This window comes from Pseudorasbora parva, chromosome 25, assembly GCF_024679245.1.
Source record: "Pseudorasbora parva isolate DD20220531a chromosome 25, ASM2467924v1, whole genome shotgun sequence".
In the NCBI taxonomy this organism is placed as follows: Eukaryota; Metazoa; Chordata; class Actinopteri; order Cypriniformes; family Gobionidae; genus Pseudorasbora; species Pseudorasbora parva.
This window is the reverse complement of record NC_090196.1, coordinates 18,562,501-18,585,543: the sequence shown is the minus strand read 5'-3', so window position 1 is coordinate 18,585,543 and position 23,043 is coordinate 18,562,501. Positions and strand designations below refer to the sequence as shown.

At 36.9% G+C, this 23,043-nt stretch overlaps 2 protein-coding genes across 2 annotated transcripts in view; one reads left to right on the top strand and one right to left on the bottom strand.

Annotated features, from left to right (window-relative positions):
* Window positions 1–23,043, bottom strand: part of immp2l (inner mitochondrial membrane peptidase subunit 2) — a 122,835-nt gene that overhangs the window by 13,057 nt on the left and 86,735 nt on the right. The gene's annotated exons all lie outside the window — the stretch shown is intronic.
* Window positions 1,595–13,045, top strand: lrrn3a (leucine rich repeat neuronal 3a). Its single transcript, XM_067436115.1, has 2 exons — window positions 1,595–1,844; window positions 9,209–13,045. The coding sequence occupies exon 2, from the start codon at window positions 9,562–9,564 to the stop codon at window positions 11,632–11,634; it is 2,073 nt and encodes a 690-aa protein (XP_067292216.1). The 5' UTR covers window positions 1,595–1,844; window positions 9,209–9,561; the 3' UTR covers window positions 11,635–13,045.

Sequence of the window (23,043 nt, the reverse complement as noted above, 5' to 3'; positions counted from 1 at the left end):
TAAAGTGTGCGGTGTGTTTTGGGCTGGGTAATTGAAATAAATGGAGAAAAGCTCCATGAGGCAATAGCTCCCATCGCTCTATGATTGGGTTATAATTGGATATGATTGGTTCGTGCGATAAATCCCGCCTCTTGTTTTCGTGCCCATAAGCCTACAGTGTAACCAACATATATTTTCATGCTTGATAATGTCTGATGAAAATAAGTTGACTATTAAAAAGAATAGCTTCACATTAGTTGACAAATAATATATATTTTTTTTAAATTGCTACTGCATTTACTTGGAATAAATGTAAAAAATGTGTAAAAACAGTAACTTGATGAACTGTAGGGCTACTTGGTTTTAATAAATAGAACGTAACATAAAAATACAAAATAGAACTGTTTCTTTTTAAATGTAATGTTTATTAACCAGAAAAATGTAATTACATTTGTTTGTAAATAAAAAAATAAATAAAAAAAGAGTGCCTAATTTTTAAACACCAACGTACACCACACTAATATTAGTAGACCGAGATTAGTAGGCCGAGTTTTTGAAGCTCCAAAAAGCGCATCCATTCATTATAAAAACTAATCCATACCACTCCAATGGGTTAATAGCCTAGCCTAAATGCCCTCTGAAGCAAAGCGATTGGTTTTTGTAAGAAAAATATCCATATATAAAATGTTATAAAATAATCACTGGCTTCCAGCAATGACCGGCTGTATGTGGGCTCACAAGACAGTTAAAAGAAAAGTATGTAAGATTGTGGCCAAAACTGGTACCGCAATCACTTTCAAATGACTATAGAGCGGTGTATCCCCTCTCCCCTCCCTCGAGGTTGCCAGATAGGCTGCAGGTTCAGCAGGAACGTTTGTAGCTGCAGCTGTGGTAACTAGAGCAGATCTGGCAACCCGGATGCCGAAACCCTACTGACTTCGTGATTGGTAGAAAGGTGGAGGGTGGAGCTTCAGGCCAAAACACAACATATCAACATCAGTTGAGGGCTGCAACAACAACTTTTAAATCACAATATCCTGGCCGGACTACTGTTGTCAGTGATATAAGTATTTGAAATTAACATGATTTCTTAATGTCTAGTGACATATCAGGGCCATTGTATGATTAATTGAAATACATTTCTTACATACAGTTCCTTTAAGTTCCGGTGGAAGAATGACCTCGGAGCTTTAAAAACTCGGATTGTGTTCGGCTGAAAGAAGAAAGTCATATAGTCTACAACTAGGGTGGCTTGAGGGTATGTAAACTATGCGATAATTTTTTATTTATTTTTTAAGTGAAATATAGTCCTTTAATGTCCAATGTAAAATCTGAGCAAAACCACTTGAAAACCACCAATATCTTTATTAGAGACGTTGGTTCACAGGCAGAGTGCATACGACAAATAAAGATGGAGTTGACATGGAAAACATAGAGAGTGAGAAAGTGGGAAAATTAAAATACTATTAAAATGGAGCGATGTAGTAGCCCCGCCCCCTTCTAGCTCATATACGTGCCCTCACCTGACTGACAGCACGGCTTGACCAATCAGCTTGCACCAAACGCGCGCATTTGCCTGTCCCCGGGGAGACTGGGTGGAGGGTGCGCGCACGAGCATGTGTGTATCATTAGGAGCGCGGCACAGACAGCTGGATGGATACGCGCTTCCTCGGTCCTTGGTCCGCGACGCGCTCAGCATCTTTTCCAGCAGAGCCATATGGAGACATACTCCACATCTCTCACACACTCAGATAAAGCTTAAATTCACTTGGATCTAAATAACCCCACAAGTCTGGAGCTCGGTCCCTCGATTGAGAGGAAAGGAATACATTATGCGTTTGAAACAAGGAATCTCATTCTCTCCGGTAAGTGCGGCTCTCTCACGTTCTCATGACTCATGTGCATCCTGTGATGGGGGGGTTTAATAGCGTGCCATTGCAGAGGTCTTTAAGCCTGTACTGTACGCGTTCTCTGAATGTTTAAATACACACCAGTGAGTATTAGAATCACTTATTCATCCATTTCAACCATTATCGTGAAAGCCCTGCGTATCCGCGTTAGAAATGTCGGATCTCACGCATTAGACTCTACAGGTATCAAGGGGAGGAATACTGAGATTCCGGTATTGTAATGTTAGTGATCAAGAGAAAATTGATTTTTGGTACTGCAAGGGATTTGAGAGACACATACATTTGCCAGTGGGAGTAATAGAAGTGCCCACAGTGCATTTTGTAACCAATTTGAGAATAGGCTATATTAATATATAATTCTGAGAAAAATCTTTAAAAAGTTATCAGAATAGGCCCAAACCTTTCATTATTAAAATCGAGGATTTAGACAGCAACTCTATTTTTCTTGTACACACTCACCTGGATGTTACCTAAACGTTAAAGCTAATCTTTAGAATTATTTCTGGACAATTAGCTTCATTCATGCACACCCTCATAAAATGGACCTCATACATATTGCTGTATCACTGTGTAAAATGTGTGATGCCCACAGATGCTTTCGAGCTTTACAGCCAAAAGTAACAAAAATATGTTAAGCTCCATCTTGTATATTGCTTACTTTGACAGAGTAAAAAGACATCATTCAGAAGACCTACTGTTTAAAAAAGAACAACATTAAACATCTCATCTACAAACTGAATGAGGATTTCAGATGCAGTAAAATTGGTTGTGGGTGAGAAAATCCCCCCTCCGTAAAGCGCTTTGAGGACCCAGAAAAGTGCTATATAAATGTATAACTAATTATTAAAATACAACACAGTTATGAACTGGAGTACTTTTGCATAGCTCATGTTTAACTCTATGCAGTTCTGCAATATAGTTTAAGGGATCTTTATAGTAGTGGTATGTGTTTACAAAGTTTTGGAATCAAAATGCAATAATATGGAAGCAACCAAAAAGGGACATGTAGTCACCTCTGATTTATGGGATGTGCCCCTGCCTCATGTGTATGAACAAGGTGTAGATGGGAGCAGACGAGAGAGAGAAATCAATAGGGACAATAGAAGAAAAAATGCTTGTCTTGAGACAGGGCTGAAGAATATGCGACAGAAATAGCTGATATATCTATAGGGATTCTGTCAGCAGTGCTGAAGCATAATTAATTGCTGTCGTGTGGTGTGTTCGCCGGCAGTGTGGAGCAGGTGAGAGCTGTAGGACTATATAACACACACTCTGTCGGTGCCTGTGTCAGCGTAGTATCTTAGCTAATTATACTTCACACCAGGCGTTTGAAGTGACACCATGTAGTGTGATAGGAAACAATGCTGATATATTACAGCACGCTGGGGAAAACACACTCGCGTAGCCATGCCGAGCATAAAACTCATGAAATAAACTCGGTTGCCTTGTTGTATTGTATGTGAACAGAATAGAATCAAAGAGAGCAAACAATGGAATATAATGAAACAAACAGGGTGGAACAGAATAGCCAACGTAACTGAATAGAACAGAATTCAACATAATGGAGGAAAAGCAGAGGAAGTACAACAAATAAGAAAATAAAATAGAACACATTTGAGAATAAAAAAAGAGTAAAAGATAATAGAACATATTAAAAACAGAAGAAATATAACAGAACAGAATAAGAATAAAAAAGAAAAATAGAGTAGAAATGAGCACATCAGAACTGAATAGAACAGAATTTAAAAAAAAAATCAGAATAAAATTGAATATAGCAAAACAGAACAGAGAATGTTAGAATATATAAAAGAAAACAGCACAAGATAATAAAGAACTGAGTAGAGGAGATCTATTTTCAGAGTCTCAACCAGGTATACTCTCAATGTGAATATAGAATATAGTACAGTACAGAATTGAAAACATGATATATTTGAATAATCTGAATAAAATGGAATGTTGGACAGAGTAGAACAGAACAGAACAGAACGAATTAGAAAATCACAGAAAGATAATTTAGAGTCGAGTAGAATAGAACAACATAATGGAATGCCACATTTCAGAAAAATCAATGACTACACAGAGAAATTCAAATAGAACTCAATAGAATACAGCAGAAATAAACTGAATAGAAGAATGCAGAATGAAACAGAAGGGAATAAAATAAAAGAGAAGAATCAGAACCAAATTGAGTAGAAAAGACTATATATTAAAAAAGAATGAGCTAGAATGTGATGAAAGAAAATACTGCATAGAATTAAACACAGCCGAACAAAATATAATAGAGCAGTATAGAATATAAAACACTGTAAAGTGTTGATAACAACACAAAACAGCAACTCGACTGAACAGAACCGAACAGAACAGCAAATTAAAATAGATCAAATTAGAAAAGAGCACAAAACAATAATAGAACTGAATGAGAGGAGTAGAATAGAATATATATAAAAGAACAGATTGGAATAGAAAAATAATACAGCAGAATTGAATAACAGAACAGAAAAAAACTGAATGAATGCAACAGATACATTCAAATAAAACACAATAGAATCCAGCAGAAATAAACTGAATAGAAGAATGCAGAATGAAACAGAAGAGAATACAATAAATTAGAAACAAAATAGAGTAGAACAGAATATATAAAACAGACTGAACTAACAGAATGGGATGAAATAGAAAGAAAAAAAACCTAACAGAGCAGAAAAGAGTAGAACTGAACACAGCAGGACAAAAATATAATAGAGCAGAAAACTGAACACAATAAAACCTCAACAGAACAGATAGCAGAACAGAACAAATTAAAAAGAAAAGATCACAAAAAAATAATAGAATTGAGTGAGTAGAATGGTACAGAATAGAAAAACAAGAATCTCAACCAAGTGTGATTAGTAGTTGTACAAGTGAGCAGTGTACTACTGGACAAGTCAACTTAAAGAGATTGTAAACTAAAAGCAAAATATAGTTTTAATAGGTCAGCTACAGAATCTGTAAATTAATTAAACCCATAGGGGAAGGTGAGAGGAATATTTTTGTTTCAACTGCTAACATTTCTGTTATTGAAGTCAAACTAGAAGTGGACCTGTAACCAAGCAGGTGGACTCAATTGGTCAAGAGCTAAATGTATAATCCATTAACTTCACAGTCACTAGAGTCTGCCTCTGCTTTATTTTTAAGTCTGGCCGCCGCACATTTTTCGCTCTTGCTTTCACTCACTGTGCGGTATGAAACGAAACCTGAGCAGCCCCTCAGATCCACTCCACTCCTTAAACACAAACCAGAGGGGAAGGCGTTTCGCAGTCTGCGTTATGCCATCGTAATGTGACAGGGTGTCACCTCCAATTCATGATGTCCCCCCGCACACCCTTGCTGGGAGCACACTGCCCCGCTGCCGAAGTACGGCGAGATTTCCATTCATTCCAGCCTTGTGAATAAAACATATGAAGTAGGGCCACTTTATGTAGTGTCTGTTGCATTAGATGAGAGGATGGAAAGGAGAGTGTGTGTGTCTATGTGTGTTAAGTTTCATGTGCATTCTCTCTAAAGAAGATGAACCATAAATATTTCAGGTAAAGTGGTTGGACTCTTGACTCTCGGAAAGGACCGGTTGTCAACAAAAATGTGCGATTCATGCGGATAGACAGAGGAACTGCTGTTGGACTTGTTCAGACAAAACACACAAAAAAAACTCACTTAGAAAAAAACTCTCAGTGCTAAACACAAACAACTTTTTTAGCCAATGTCCCTCAGCCAATCAGAGCATACTTCATATTTAAAATGACATAATTTTGGCAGATTTCAACATGGGAAGGCCAACTCTAGTATGTGCCACTCTGCTGTTTGTGTTTGTTCAGTAATTCCAATATTAAATCCAGCTTTGTCTTCTTTTGGAAATGTTAACACGACAACGATATTCTAAAAACAGAAACGTTTTTTCCTTAGTTTTTTCCGCAAACAGATGACAATGTCCAAACGATTCCCGTTCACGGGATCCACAAAAACGATTAAAACGTTGTATTATGCCGCGAGGCCAGTAGGTGGCAATGTCATTTTGTAAAGAAAAGCTACACGTACTAATATGCATGTGCATGACATCACCTTTTTTTTTCTTTTTTACAAATGCACCTTTTTTGTAGTGTAAACTGAGACAATAACAGTATCGCTTTTTAAAAATGAAATTGAAAATATTTATTTTTTGATAGATAGATAGATAGATAGATAGATAGATAGATAGATAGATAGATAGATAGATAGATAGATAGATAGATAGATAGATAGATAGATAGATAGATAGATAGATAGATAGATAGATAGATAGATAGATAGATAGATAGATAGATAGATAGATAAACAAAAAAAAAAAAAGAATAAAAAAAAAACTAAAATTAAAAAGAAAATTGAAATTAAAAAAATAAAAGCTGATTCAATATATGAATAAATATTATAATAGTATATAAATAATAGTAATGTAACACTGTAGAACTGTTGAATCGCAAGAGTGTTGTACTGAATATGTTAAACTTTTAAATAATAGTTTAATAAATAAGTAATGCAGACAAAAGGTGCAGCAGGAAATAAACATGCAAAAATAAGTTTAAACTAAAAAAATTATAAAAATGTTTTAATATAGGCTAAATACATTTTTTTAAATAAAAAATGTAAATTTTTACATTATAAACTTTTATTACAAATTAATTCTGATTTCTAAAGTCTTCTTTAGATATTTTATTCTACTGAAAATAGTTCATTATTTTCACGATCACATGATCTTACATGTAGTTGTCACACTACAAAAAATGCTTTTCTTACTTAGTATTTTTGTCTTGTTTCTAGTCAAAACTTCTAAAAATTCTTACATTAAGAAACATTTACTATACAAATAAAAAATATTGTCTTGTTTTGGGAAAAATAACTCAAAATTAAGAGAGTTTTTGCATAAAAGCTAAATAATCTGCCAGTGGAGTAGGCAAAATAATGTTTTAAGATTATTTAGCTTACCCCTCTGGCAGTTATTTTGCTTATTTGCTAAACTCTTTTAATTTTTTTTTATTTTTAAAGACAATTACTTTTGCTTGTCTAGTAACTACTTCTTGTTTTAAGAATTTGTATATATTTGGACTAGAAACAAGACAAAAATACTAAGAAATATTTTTTTTTGTGCAAATGGTGGGTAGAAAAAGAACACAATGTCAACGTAATAAAATGTAAATATTTCCCAGATAATAAATATTTTTATACACATTTATTTTTGATAAAGATTAGATAACACATCCAATCAGATTCCAGGAACAGTAATTAAAACAGTTAACCACAATTAATCACTAATAAAATCATGTCATATAAGTATTTAACGTTGCAAGAGACGTGTGCATCTGTGTGCATACTTGATGCATGATGCAAGTAAACTGGGCAGAAATGGTCTGACCCTTTGACCCTCTACTATTTCAAATCCTTAATAAAGTGAGCACAACAATCCTGAACCGCAGCTGAGGGCTCTCTTAGTTAGGAAGGACACATACATGAACAAATCAAATTAGCATGTGAAGGCATCTTCAGAGCAAAGCTCTTAACAGTAAATAAATGGAAATGGGAGAGATGGAGAACACAAGCGAGATGTACGTCCTTGTGTGTGTATCACTACTTGTTCACACTTATGTTCAGCTCATGCATCCGTGCTTCACTTGTCACAGCAACAAACAGTCATATAATGCATGTTCTTTTCAGATAATAGCAGTTTACAGTAAATCACGAGTCATAAATTTGGCCAAAGGCATATTTATGATACTTATATGAGAGTCATTTTTGATTATTTGACTGGAAACTGTGCGCAATACAATCATGCAAGGTTTTTGTTAAACTTATTGCGTGTTATTCTTTCCTCAGCACGGCAACACACCACCTAATTCTCATACATCAGACAGTAAGCAGCTTCTGAAACAAGTTTACAACCTCATAATTTGTACGGTCGTTGGGATGAATGGTGATCTTTGCAAAATCCTGGCAAAAAAGCGGAATACAGGACCAAACAGATGGCTGTGCAAGGAGAAAGGAGAAAAAAAGGCTCCCACCTGCTTGTGTTGACTCGCTGCCATAGTCGGACTAACATAAGCACACTGTCCTACAGGGGTTCTTTTGCAAACCTGCTCCTATAGTGATACTGACAGCTTCATCTAGCACAGCCAGGCGGCTTTGTGCTTTATGTCCTTAAGGTTGCAAACCAATCATAATTTCAAGATATGGAGTAAAACCTAGAAAATATACACAGAGGTTTTCTGTGTGAGCACTCCGATCTGTGCATTTATATTAGCTGTCAATCAATATCATTGAACACGAACCTTATCACAAAACACACAGCAATCTATTTATAAGGCAGTCTGTCCAAGAGCGTTTGTGAATTTTTAAGACGCCTAATCAATTTGATAAAACATAATTTATATTAAATGCAATTGAAAAACACAGACCACCACTGCTCATGCACAAGAGCTGCTCAGTGTTTAATACATTTCAAATATAGTTTTACTTAACCATACAATAGGTACAACGCAGTTCACAGGCACATTTTAAAACATCTTAATTAACTTACTCTGCCCAATGGCAGCTGCCACTGAGAGACAAAATGCAGCGGTTATCACGGAGCCCTTTGGGATAGCACTTCATTGTGGAATAATTGCCCCTCTGTGCATTCAGCTGGCTTTAAAGTCTATTTATGAGACAATAAAAACCAATGTTAGCAATGCCCTTAATATGCTTGGATAACAAGTTTAAAAGAAATGTACAACACAAATGAAATGTTATGCATGACAGGAATCACAGTTGTTAAATTGGCTTCCATTAATGCAGTTATTATATTCATAACACATCATAGCGTAGGAATGAAAGCATGCTACAACAGATTTAAGTGTCTGGCCAGCCAATCGGCAAATAAACCACCCTTTTTCACACATTATCGTGCAAAATCATCTGCGACAGAAAAAAAGACGACATTTTTGATGTTAGGCACAGCCCAAGCTGAGCAAAACACTTCTGTCATAAGCTAAACAGCCAGAACTGTGGTGATCTATGCTGATTTTCTTAACACCTGCCCTCACGTACATAAAAGCCCCACTGGCATTTTAATATATTGCGAGAAAAGTGGTCACATGATATATGTAAGAAGGGTAGGTCAAACCAGCCATAACGTATTATTTGATGGCACAAAAAAGCAATAATACATTCACTCACACGGCCTAAATATATCGTCATGTTCCTAAATGCCAATATGGCTCTTCTTGACATTAATGTGACACCGTATTCATTACCTCTCTCTTGTCTCTTATTTTCCTCAGATGGGAAGTGACGAGTGTGACTGATTGAACATAATAATGATGGCAGACAAGTGGTCCATTCCCCATAGGAACCTGAGCTCACCCTGCAAATTTCCACTTTCCCTGCTTCCGTTCCCCTAAGGATACGCTGACCTTCACATATGCAGTCTGCGTGACAGCCCAAAGCAGGGTAAATTGAAAGGTCGCAACTTTCCCCCAAGGACGACAACAGGCAAAGTTGCTGCTTTGAGGGACTTGCCATCGGCAGAAATACACCCTGTTGTCACAACAAATGATTCTGTATTTGTGAATTTAACGCCTCTAACACCAGACCCCATAAGGACCAATTACAAGCTGAAGAGAGTAGGACCAAGATGAAAGATTTGCTGTTTGCAGTTTGTTTGCTGGCAGGACTTGTGCTGACTAACTCAGTTCAGGCTTCTGAGTGGAGGGCTGTGTGCCTCAAGCTGTGCAAATGTGAAGTCCGACCCTGGTTCTCTCCCTCGTCCGTGTATAACGAGGCCCCGACTGTGGACTGTAATGATCTAGGACTTCTGTCTCTGCCGGAGAGGTTGCCCTTAGACACACAAGTATTTCTATCACAGGCCAACAACATTGCAAAAATCGACAGCCCCTTGGACTATCTGGTAAACCTAACCGAGTTAGACCTATCCCGAAACAACATATCCTCTTTGAGTGATGTTTATCTAGGTCACCTTTCACAACTTCTGTCTTTGCACTTAGAGGAGAACTGGCTAAGCAGCCTTCATGATAATTGCCTTGCACACTTCCCAAACTTACAGGAGCTCTATGTTAACCATAACTTACTCTCCTTGATCAGCGCAGAGGCTTTCCAAGGGCTTAACAAGCTCTTGAGGCTCCATCTTAATTCAAACCAGCTGAGGGCCATAAGAACAGAGTGGTTCCGGGATCTTTCCCAGCTAGAAATCTTGATGATAGGAGAGAATCCAATTGCCAGAATACAAGACATGAATTTCAAGCCCCTTATCAATCTCCGCAGTCTTGTGCTAACCAGAATGAACCTTACTGAAATCCCTGACAGTGCCCTGGTTGGACTCGATAAGCTGGAAAGCGTGTCATTCTATGATAATATGTTTCCAAAAGTACCTCATGCTGCTCTCAGACAAGTGCAGAACCTCAAGTTTCTTGACCTTAACAAGAATCCCATAGAGAGGATCAAAAGGGGTGACTTTGTGGACATGATCCATCTGAAAGAACTTGGTATTAACAGCATGCCAGAGTTAGTTTCGATCGACAGCTTTGCCATACATAATCTACCGGAGCTGACCAAAATCGAAGCCACGAACAACCCTCGACTTTCCTACATCCATCCAAATGCTTTCTCCAAACTCCCGAGGCTCGAGTCCTTGATGCTGAATAGCAATGCGCTTCGGGCCCTTCATCACGCCACAGTGGAATCCTTGCCTAACCTTCAGGAGGTGAGCATGCACAGCAACCCTATTTACTGTGACTGTGTCATCCGCTGGATCAATATGAACAAAACCAATGTCCGCTTCATGGAACCGGATGCCCTCTTATGCGCAGGGCCTTCAGAGTTTGAAGGTCGTCTTGTCAGGCATGTGCACTTCCGTGAAATGGCAGATATCTGCCTTCCACTGATATCCCCGGAAAGCCTTCCCGATCAGGTTAACGCGGGTAGTGGGCATTCCGTGTCTTTGCACTGTAGAGCATTCGCCGATCCTGAACCTGAGATCTACTGGGTCATACCTTCAGGCGAGAAGATTTTGCCTCATATGGTTTCCAAGAAGTATCACCTGCATCCCGAGGGAACGCTTGACATCTATGGCGTCACGGAAAATGAAGCGGGGCAGTACACCTGCGTGGCCCACAATCTCATAGGTGCTGACATGAGATCCGTCTCAGTGGTAGTAAACGGGTACTATCCACTGCCGGCAAATGAATCCCTGCGCATCCAAGTAAAAGGGACTGAGCCACATTCGGTGAGGATTTCATGGGTGCCACCCAAGGGCAGTCTTGTGTCAAATATCAAGTGGTCAACCACATCACAGCTCCGTTTCTTGCAGTTCACTGCACACGTGTTGTCTGATGTAAAAACCTTCAACCTCACACACTTGCACCCACTGACGCAGTACGAGGTGTGTGTGGAAATTACGGACCTGCAAAACAGACATTTGATAAACTGTGTGAATGTCAGCACCACTGAGGATTTAATAGGAAAAACTGACGGCATCGATGACGGACTGATAATCAGCATCACTGCACTGCTCCTGATCGTGTCTGCAATGGCCTGCTCGTTCATTTGCATGTCGCAGAGGAGTGATCACTTTTACAGGAAATTACGAAATCAGCAGTCTGAGATATTACCTTCACACATTAAACCAATCTGGGGGTCAAGGGCTAGAGCCAATGATTCAGAAACAGACTTGACAAAAAACTCCATTTGAGAGATGAGCAACGGATTGGGATGCACAGGACACAATCTCTCTCTCAGTCTGATACAGACTCACACCACTGGATCATTATTAAATGGATTCCGTGTGGTTTGCGGTCCAAGACATGTCTTGCTAAATCTGACATTGATTACCAAAAAGCCACTAATTGTTTAAATGTCACACTACACTGGGGAGCATGAAGAGAAACACTTTCATGCAGGATCAAAGAACAGCACATGAAAGGTTAGGCATGACTGTTTACACAGAGTGCAAAACCTCGGTGGACAAGTCTTTTTATCGTGGGCTTGTAGCAACACTACTTGTGCTGTATCAATGGTAAAATAAACAATGTCAAGTTTATGATGGACTACGCTTTGTAGAATAGATCATACGAGTACACGTGTACAACACTTTGTGATAAAATACATTTATACAGAAAATGACAACTTGTTTTCATTGCAAGTGCTTTACTATTTACAATGTCTTCATTTGGCTAATTTACACTGTTAATCGAGAAGACCTAAACAAGAAAATCCAGTCATTTATATAGGATTCCAGGGTAAAAGATTTCCCCATGCACGATTTTCTGTGTTGACTAACAGAAAGCTGGTCGGTTTGAAAGTGACTTCTGTGTGAGCTGTGCTTTAAACACTGCTACATAATTGACAATGTACTTTTTTGCATGCAAATTTTACTAGCGACCACGTTAATAATTTGAAGGAGGGTTAATTAACTGGGAAAAAAACAGACCACAAATAAATATTCGCAGAGTGTGCAGATTTTTATATATCAGTGGTTGCGTTAGACTTTCTCATTGTCCAACATTTTGATGCAGGGTCGTAAAAATTCCTTCATAATCTATTACTACCTGTCATTTTAATGATACAGAGACATTTAATGACTTTTGTTTTCATTCACATTTTCATTTTTAATCATGAGCTTACAGGATTATGCATTTATTTATTTATGAAGAGAACAGATGAACTGTGCGTCACTTTTCATTTTCAACACCACATGAAGGAGATGTATGTTCAGGCAAAAATGAACAACGCAATATTACAAAATTCAATTACAATTAAAATATGAAGGAAACACTGAACTAAACTCAGTCGACTTTATATGCCTGAACTCAAACCTTTCTCCTGGTCCACAAGGACTTAAAGTTGATGCTTGCCTGTGCATAATCAAACGCATTAAGGGAGTCTGATGCAGAGGCAAATGTCCTTAGATTTTGCGTCTTTTCCTCAGACAGGCAACTTCTCGCAGGAGACTGTGCTCTGGAGGCTGGACCCTGCTCTGCTGGCACACTGGAGTGCACCAACTGGACAGGCATGGGAATTACAGTTACAAGTTATAGTAGTTCACCTTCAGTGTATTCTGTCAAAATGACGGATGGCCTTTAGATTTTTTCGCCACTGCAAAATGGAAGAATACCGTTCTTAGGCATAAGTGTGTGCACCCATAGCCATACTTTGAAAGTATGTTTCAGTTTAAAAAATATCAAGATTAGTTTAGTTGGCATACACTTGGTGCATGTCTTATAAAATATTAAAAATATAAACATCTGGGAGAAAGAGAAGAGTAAAGTTGGGAGAATATCAGATGTGTATCAGTGTATTGTATCCGTGCATTCGGCCTTAAAGTGACAGCAGATTTATAAAGAGCTTTGTAACTTATATACAAGTATTCAAATTAGTTTAAGTTAGTCGTATGCTGGTTCGTCAGATGGAGCATCACTGAATGACTTAAACCATGATGACAGTGTGTATTTATACAACAATAATAAAATAATGCATTGGCATAAAAAAGGAAATTTACTTTGATACTTAAGTACTTTTGAAAACAAATACTTCTGTACTTTTACTTGAGTAAAAATCTGTTTTTACAACTTTCACTTGTAACGGAGTAATATTTGACCAGTAGTACTTTTACTCAAGTAATAGAGTTGTGTACTTTGTCCACCTCTGTACGGAAGTGACTTAAACTGCAATTCATCAACTGGCCGCTAGGGACAGACTCCAGAAGGGAGCAGAATCTCATTGAGCCCTATGTTAAAATGCCCAACTTTACAACAGAATTTTATTTTTATTTTTTTACAGCCTACAGTGGTTTTGGTCTATATGGCTAGTTTGGCCCTTCATGACAACTATAAGGGGGTGATTTTCTTTTATAACTCATTCGTTCACATTATATAAATCCTTAAATTTCTGCATAATTAAGGGCGTGGCCACTTTGATTGACAGGTTGATAGCCGTTTGTCCGCTGTCTGTAAGTCATCACGTCACCTCATCTCCAGCCACCTCCTGCCTCTTTTGCCCATTTTCTGTTATTCGGTAGTGACGCGCGATGGCGCTCTGACAAGATGGCAACGGTCGACTTTGAGGCCTCAAAACTGCACTTCAGAACCCTATGGGTAATGTCACAGATACTACGTCCATATTTTTTTTTTACAGTCTATGGTTCTATCACTCTGCATGACATCACTATCAGAGCCCTTACCCTAAAAGAAGCCTCAAACATTAGCAAAACAATGCGTAAAGAGAGTCGCACACTGAGAAATCCCACGCAGCGCAACATCTTTAAAATTCGAACACATTGTTTTCTATGACCGTACACAAGACTATGCAGACCGGCGGCACCAAACTAAGATTACGGATGTTCAAAATCATGCTGCAGTACATCGTCTCATACATATATTTGTCTTAAATCATTGTATGTACTGACTTCACCCTGGAAGATTGTGTAGTGTGCACTTTTCAGTAACAGGTTTGTTTTGTGGCTTGAATAAATATGCTTCATATAGAGAGATAATATAGATCACACTTTCTCTTTGTTCAGTTTCTTCAAATACCCTAATTCAAAATCATTGCTGCCATTAAACTTTTGCCTGTATTGTGATTAGATTTACTGTTTTGGACTGTAACCTTAAACTTAAGGACGCGAGTACAGAGTGACGTGACCGGTGTGCGATCAGCAGGTAAACTCATGGCAATTGAAGCCACAGAGAATTTCATTTTATTTGAATGGTATCCGCAAACAGTGATTGACTGTCCTAAAATTGAAAGTAATACGATGATTCATAATCAGATTTAATAATTAATGATATTTAAATCTGAGATGTGACTTGAAAATCTGGTTTATTGTTGATATTTTTGTTTTGGCTAGTAGAAGTTCTGAATGGCTCGTAACTTAAAAATGTAGCAGCTAAATTGGCTGCTTAGTGAAAAAGTTAATGTATATATATATATAAATATATAAACACAATTACGGTGGCTGCCCAATAAATTGCATGTGCCTGGGGAGGTGAAATATGAGAAAAAAAAGTGGAAAATGAAGAGGGAGTTTTTCTGTGTGTGGGTGGGGTTTGGGGGGAAAATTCATAAAACTCATTGACTTTAAGTCACATTATCTTCTCTTTCATTAAAAATCCAATAGGAATTCCAATGCTAAACTCCCACAGGTGATGAATTGCCGTCACAGAACGAATGATGTGGGGGATTTATCAGACTTGCATGGTCATATATCACAGGGGGTTTTAGCACCCAACACAGGGGCTTTTAGAGTTGGGCCATTTGTCACCTACAGAAGAGCTAAATTATGCGGCATTATAGCGGTAGGTACCGAATAGGTCAGCAGGAATGTGCTGCATCTGGTCTCTTTATTTCACCATGAGCCTGATGAGACAGGGTGAACATTACGGATATGTGAACACTTGCAGTTCACACTTGAAGGGCAAGCAATGTCAAAAAAAAGTTACAGTGTACATCTGTATCATGAAAGACCTTCAACTTGAGACACATTTAATCAACCATAACTTTCATCTAGAATAAGGATACGATAGACTAGCATTTGCCCCATCAAGAAAATCAATTCACACTCCATTAATTTCCACCCACATAACGTCGCAATTAATACAAGGTATGACATGCTGTGTGTGTACAGGAAGACGAATTACCTCTTAATTAAGTGATGTGCTCAGCAACTGAGAAAATTAGCAAATGGGATAGTTCTTCAGGAACATTAGTTCAATTAATCTTGATTATCTCACCTATCACAGCGTTTATGTCCTTATTTCCATATGGTCACGCCATGATCATGCGACTGAAAATAACTTTATTAATTGGCTAATACGGTGAACCTGATACATCAATTTTAAGCTCCACCTGGTTTGATTACTATACATCTCCATTATAAGGCTTTTTTCCTTACAAGACACTGAAAGTTAAAGGGAGATCCAAATCATCCAGTTCATTGTCATCACTTATCCTAATGTCACTCCAACCTTTATGACTTTCTTTTTTTTCTGTGCAGCACAAACATAAAAAATGTTGGTAACAAAACAAAACTCATATTTCTGCATTATTCAATATGCATACACTCTAAAAAAAGATGGTTCTTTAAAGGTTCTTTACTTAGAACTTTAACGTCTTGTCAAGCCCTTTATATGCTAAAATATTTCTTTGTGATAGAGTTTAGGCGTTTTTCCCCTGCCTTTTTCTTTTTCAAATCTGTAACTGTCCAAGCCACCTCAATACTGATTTTCTGGAGATAAGTTATACAACTACAAAGACTACATTTCCAAACTTTCAAATATTAACTGTTTTTCCCTATACCATTCATGTCTTATTCTCTTTATAGTTTAACTACAGAACATGCAAGTGTGAGCAGCTCTGTTCAGTTAAGGATACGCTACTTGTTCTCTCCACTAAGTAAGTAATAAAGATATTGAAATTATGATCCATATTGTGTAACTTTTGTATCCACATACCCGGTCACAAAAAACATCATCAAAAAGCTATTCCTTTATATCACCTTTTCCTTTTAACATTGTAAAAGAATCACATACTGTCCATTTTCGCTAATTTATGGCCTTTAGAAGCAATTGTTTTTACATAAACAAGTGGAAGAGACTCACTGTAACTCTAAACTCAATGCGTATTTCAGATGCTGTCACATCCCACAATCTCATCATCTGCAGAGAGAAACTGTCACTCAGAATACACATAATAGTGAATGTAAAGAAATCATAGAGGATTGTGAAGATATTTCATTGGAACTTGGTCTTCATTACATCTATATAATGTTCAATGTCAAGTGGTATTTGTGTATTCAGTTAAAAACTGTATTTTTGCTACAATTTGCCATGTCAATAAAAAAAATAAAAAAAGTACCTAATTGACACAACATACTGTTTTTTTATTTTTATTTTTTTATTTTTTTATGTAAACCAGGCCACAATATATTGTAAGACCAGGCAGATAGAGGGGTCAAAACATTGTTAATGGTCTATGTAAAAAATAATACCAATAATACTAATATTAATATAATGAGCAGGCAAGGCTCATTGATGCATGCAGGGAGCGAAGGCTGGCCATCTCCTCAAACCATCTAAAATGATTTGAGGAGCACAACTACGAGTCTGAGATGTTGACTTGGCTTCTACAAACATTTGTGAAAGAATGGGTTGCTCCAAGGAGCTCAGTGAATTCAAGTATGGTACCATGATAGGTTGCCACCTGTGCAATAAATCCATTCATAAAATTTCTCACTACTATACATTCCACGGTCAACTGTTAGTGATACAACAAAGTGGAAGCAACTGGGAACAACAGCAACTCAGCCACGAAGAGGTAGACCACATAACAGACCAAGACAATTTGGACAATTTTTATGCTCCCAACTTTGTGGGATCAGTTTGGGGATGGCCCCTTCCTATTACAACATGACTGCGCACCAGTGCACAAAGCAAGGTCCATAAAGACATGGATGAGAGAGTTGTGTGTGGAGGAACTTGACTGGCCTGCACAGAGTCCTGACCTCAACCCAATAGAACATCTTTTGGGATGTGTCAGTGCCTGACCTCACAAATGTGCTTCTAGAAGAATGGTCAAAAATTCCCATAAACACACTCCTAAACCTTGTGGAAAGCCTCCCCAGAAGAGTTGAAGCTGTTATAGCTGCAAAACTCCATATTAAACCCTACGGATTAAAAATGAAATTTCATTAAAGTTCATGTACATACAACTTTTGGCAATATAGTGTAATTCTAAATTATGCATTACGGAGTTTAATTCATGCAGAAACATGAATCATAAAAAAAGATATTTATGGAAATATATGATTGTGCACATATATATGCCATTTGATACATTACAACATATCTTAATATGTGACTATTTGATTAATAAGCATATGTAATGAACTGGAATCAATTTGAATCAATAAAACAATTTAACAAGTCATGAACAACATCAACCTTTGCCTTAGACTGTAAAAGTTTAAGATTTTAATAAGGGAGGATATTAAGACATGCCTGTGCCTCTTGGCAGGACTGAAACACTGTGCTTAACGCTCCACTTTGATGGCACATTTTGCAATGAATAATTTACCTGGTTCTAATGACCCTGTAAGCCGGGCCGTTCAAGCAGCACCATCGTTCTGAACGAGGTGATTACAGCAGTGAGCCAATGTGAGACGCCAAGATTAGAGAAAAAATGAGCACAGTTCAGGGGGAGGTTAGTGAGAGCCTGGCGGCAAACAGCTAGCGTATTAGTATTCAACCAAGCTAACAAGTGTTTTCAACATTGGCACTAAACAGGTGTTTCATCTTTGTTCAATGACAATTGAAACACTTTTTTATGTAAAACTGAATTAAATATATGGCATGGATGTGACGGCATCTGTGCAAAGGTGGCTATGAAATGAAAGAGATGGGCCCATGGACACAGACATCTGCAACAATACAGTAATCAATTCAAAGAGAAATAATCACTGCCAAAAACTACATGTATGTGTGCCAGGTTAAGATCTGGCAAATGAACACTGCGCTATGCATGTCATTAAAAACAAATCTATCAAAAACCAAAGCCTGACTGTAAGATGTCTCTAGCTAGGCAAATCAAAACTTCAGTGAGTTATCAATACCTCCCTTATTCCCATGATTCACCTGAGAAATCCAATTTACAGCTAATGTTACTGCATATAACGCAATGATGCGTTTTTGGATAATATAACCTAAACACATTCATGTTATTTCACTCATTGCCTTCACCATTTATTTACAGCTATAACCTTGACAGCTGCAGGCAAGGACCGATGTGATAAATCTCTAGCATTAAAATGTCAATTTATGTCAATGAGATGTCAAGACTGATTAACAGCGATTAGCGGTGTCATATCTGTTCCCTTCAAAACAGATGGTAGCGTTTTTACCTTCACCTAAAGCTGCATATTACAGGGGTGGTTATTGTGATTTTGAAAATGTTATTATAATTATAATGTTATCACAGACAGTCAGAAGTCTAAACGAATGAATTAAAAGACCATTCGACTGAAAACGTTCAGTGCATTTACAGCATACCGGTATGTTGCATTCAAGTCCTCCTTGGAAGTTTGTTTTAATGAGTTGGAAAGTGGTCAGATGCATGTTTTTTTTGTTTGTTGTTGTTGTTTTTGTACAAAAATATGATTTAACTTTATGTTACCATAAGTGAAATTATATAGTAATAACTAAAAGGTAACTACAGGGGTTAAGGTTAGGTTTAGGTTCAGGGTTAGTACTAGTTATTATTACCCAGTTATTGTAATTACTGTAATAAATACATCATATGTACATGGGGAACAGGTCTGTAAAATAAAGTGCTCCCAAAATTACAGTAAGATTTTTTTAAACTGTAGTTTTACAAAATGATGAATAAATAAATGTATTAAATTTATGAAGGAGCTGTAAACTAACTTGTATATTATATTTGTATTATTTATATACTATTATAGTTGTATTAATATTATGAATTTGCTTTAATTGACTTTTTTTAATTGTAGTTGCATTTGTAGTCATGTTGTTATGTGCTATTTCCATTTTTATAAACGTATTCACAATCTTTTCGACAACTTAAACGTATTATTAGTTTCGTATTTTATCAAACTTGTTTTATATTTCAGTAAATACATTTTTTGCACTGATATACACTGTAAAAAAGGATGTTTAAGTCAATTTCAACTAAAGTTACATTAAACTGACTTTTGTCAGTCAATAAGTTGAATCTTATATAACTTAAAAAAGGTTAAACATTGCTTAACTAATTTTGACGAGTTAATTATATGTAAAAATGTGTCATAACTTATTAGTCATATTTTTTTGTGTGTATTTCCAATTTTTTTTACACCAATTATTTTTTTTCCTTTGACATCCTTCAGAAACTAAAAGAAAAACAACATGAAGGCTGATATTTATGCACTGCGTAACCATTTAAATAATTGATGACATTTTAAGGGTCTGAAAAATGAAGGATGTCCAAGAAGACTGAACAAACAATGGCTGATGGACATTGTTTAAATATTTCATGCTGGGATATAAAACGACCATTTTCAAACTCACCAGCAAAAATCATGTTTCGGTGATAGGATCCACCATCTGACCTTCATTTTAGCAATCAAACTCAGATAATGTAACTAAAAACCATCAACCTTGATAACAGACACAAGAAATAAAAAGAAAGCATTTGCCAAATTCAATTCATTCTTGCTTTTTCTGAGCAAAATAATCCTCCTCATCATGAAAACGATGACTAAAGTCATGTTTTCCAAGGTACCACAGTCATAATACAGATCCACTTGCATGCATCCCTTCACATAATAACACTATACATCATTCTACTTCCTAATAAAAACAAGCACACACTTCATGTTATGTGCACTCATATTTCACAGCTGCTCCAATACATGAGCAGAGCTACTCTTCTTAAAATGGAAACGCTAATGCAGACTGACTTTTGCGCTTTCATTTGGACGCGGATTTGAGAACAGACCTGTATGATTTGATTGTATAAGCTGTTGTTGCTTGCTTGATGAAAAAGAACAACTATAGCTACATTTTGAGCACAGTAGCTCAAAACTATTACAACAAAAGGGGAACTATGATAAATTCAGGCAAAAAAAAAATCAGATACACGGTGACAGATAAGGCTGAGTAATTCTGGCCTCCGTTTTAAAGCAATGAAGAGTTGATGTCTGGCAGTGCTGATATACAGATGGCTGAAGCCTCCGTGTGCCAGTCCATCAGTGTGATATAGGAATGACACTGAATTCAAAAATATAAAAAATTGCATTGCTTTTTTTTTTGTTTTAAAGACATAGCCTATATATGTAAATAAAATAAAAATATATATGTGTGAATCTAGACTTTATTCTGCTGTTGCAAGGTACAAGTCAAAGCAAGTCAACTGATCGTATTAGAAAATATTCATTTTAACCCTCTGATGGTCTTTGGTCACTTTTGACTGCAAAAAGTTAAATGGCCCTGAAAAAAATAGTCACACTTGTACTCCTCACAGGTAAAAATGATTAATGATTGCATTGGAAATAAATGAGAAAAAGTTTATCTAGTGGAAAGATTTGGTAGTCCGGCAAATTTTTTACAAAAAATCTTACTGAAAGCTAATTTTTTGGAACACACCTTTTTTTATTTATTTCTTTGATTTTCTCTCAGTAAAACATGTTAAGGAAAAATTAAAAAAATAAATAATAATAATAATAATAATAATATACAGGTCCTTCTCAAAAAATTAGCATATTGTGATAAAGTTCATTATTTTCCATAATGTAATGATAAAAATTAAACTTTCATATATTTTAGATTCATTGGACACCAACTGAAATATTTCAGGTCTTTTATTGTTTTAATACTGATGATTTTGGCATACAGCTCATGAAAACCCAAAATCTCAAAAAATTAGCATATTTCATCAGACCAATAAAAGAAAAGTGTTTTTAATACAAACAAAAAGTCAACCTTCAAATAATTATGTTCACTTATGCACTCAATACTCAATCCTTTTGCAGAAATGACTGCTCAATGCGGCGTGGCATGGAGGCGATCAGCCTGTGGCACTGCTGAGGTGTTATGGAGGTCCAGGATGCGTCGATAGCGGCCTTAAGCTCATCCAGAGTGTTGGGTCTTGCGTCTCTCAACTTTCTCTTCACAATATCCCACAGATTCTCTATGGGGTTCAGGTCAGGAGAGTTGGCAGGGCAATTGAGCACAGTAATAACATGGTCAGTAAACCATTTACCAGTGGTTTTGGCACTGTGAGCAGGTGCCAGTTTGTGCTGAAAAACAAAATCTTCATCTCCATAAAGCTTTTCAGCAGATGGAAGCATGAAGTGCTCCAAAATCTCCTGATAGCTAGCTGCATTGACCCTGCCCTTGATAAAACACAGTGGACCAACACCAGCAGCTGACATGGCACCCCAGACCATCACTGACTGTGGGTACTTGACACTGGACTTCAGGCATTTTGGCATTTCCTTCTCCCCAGTCTTCCTCCAGACTCTGACACCTTGATTTCCGAATGACATGCAAAATTTGAGCAACAGTGGAGTGCTGCTTCTCTGTAGCCCAGGTCAGGCGCTTCTGCTGCTGTTTCTAGTTCAAAAGTGGCTTGACCTGTGGAATGTGGCACCTGTAGCCCATTTCCTGCACACGCCTGTGCACTGTGGCTCTGGATGTTTCTACTCCAGACTCAGTCCACTGCTTCCGCAGGTCCCCCAAGGTCTGGAATCGGTCCTTCTCCACAATCTTCCTCAGGGTCCGGTCACCTCTTCTCGGTGTGCAGCGTTTTTTGCCACACTTTTTCCTTCCCACAGACTTCCCACTGAGGTGCCTTGATACAGCACTCTGGGAACAGCCTATTCGTTCAGAAATTTCTTTCTGTGTCTTACCCTCTCGCTTGAGGGTGTCAATGATGGCCTTCTGGACAGCAGTCAGGTCGGCAGTCTTACCCATGATTGCGGTTTTGAGTAATGAACCAGGCTGGGATTTTTTAAAAGCCTCAGGAATCTTTTGCAGGTGTTTAGAGTTAATTAGTTGATTCAGATGATTAGGTTAATAGCTCGTTTAGAGAACCTTTTCATGATATGCTATTTTTTTTTAGATTAATTTAAGATTTTTGGGTTTTCATTAACTGTATGCCAAAATCATCAGTATTAAAACAATAAAAGACCTGAAATATTTCAGTTGGTGTGCAATGAATCTATATCCATATCTATCTATCTATCTATCTATCTATCTATCTATCTATCTATCTATCTATCTATCTATCTATCTATCTATCTATCTATCTATCTATCTATCTATCTATCTATCTATCTATCTCTATATCTATATATATATATATATATATATATATATATATTGAGAATAGAATGTGTGTTTTTCTCATAAAAATAACCTGAAACGTTATAGAAAGATTTATGGCAGTTTAAATAAACAAATCTTAAAAGAAAAGCGTAAAAAAAGTTATAGATGTTTAAGTTTATTGTCTATGCTCAAAAAGTGGTAAATAAATTTTGACTACTGCATAAATATAATTGCCTATCGAACTAAATATAGTGCATTCATTTAATTTAAATAAAAAAATCATC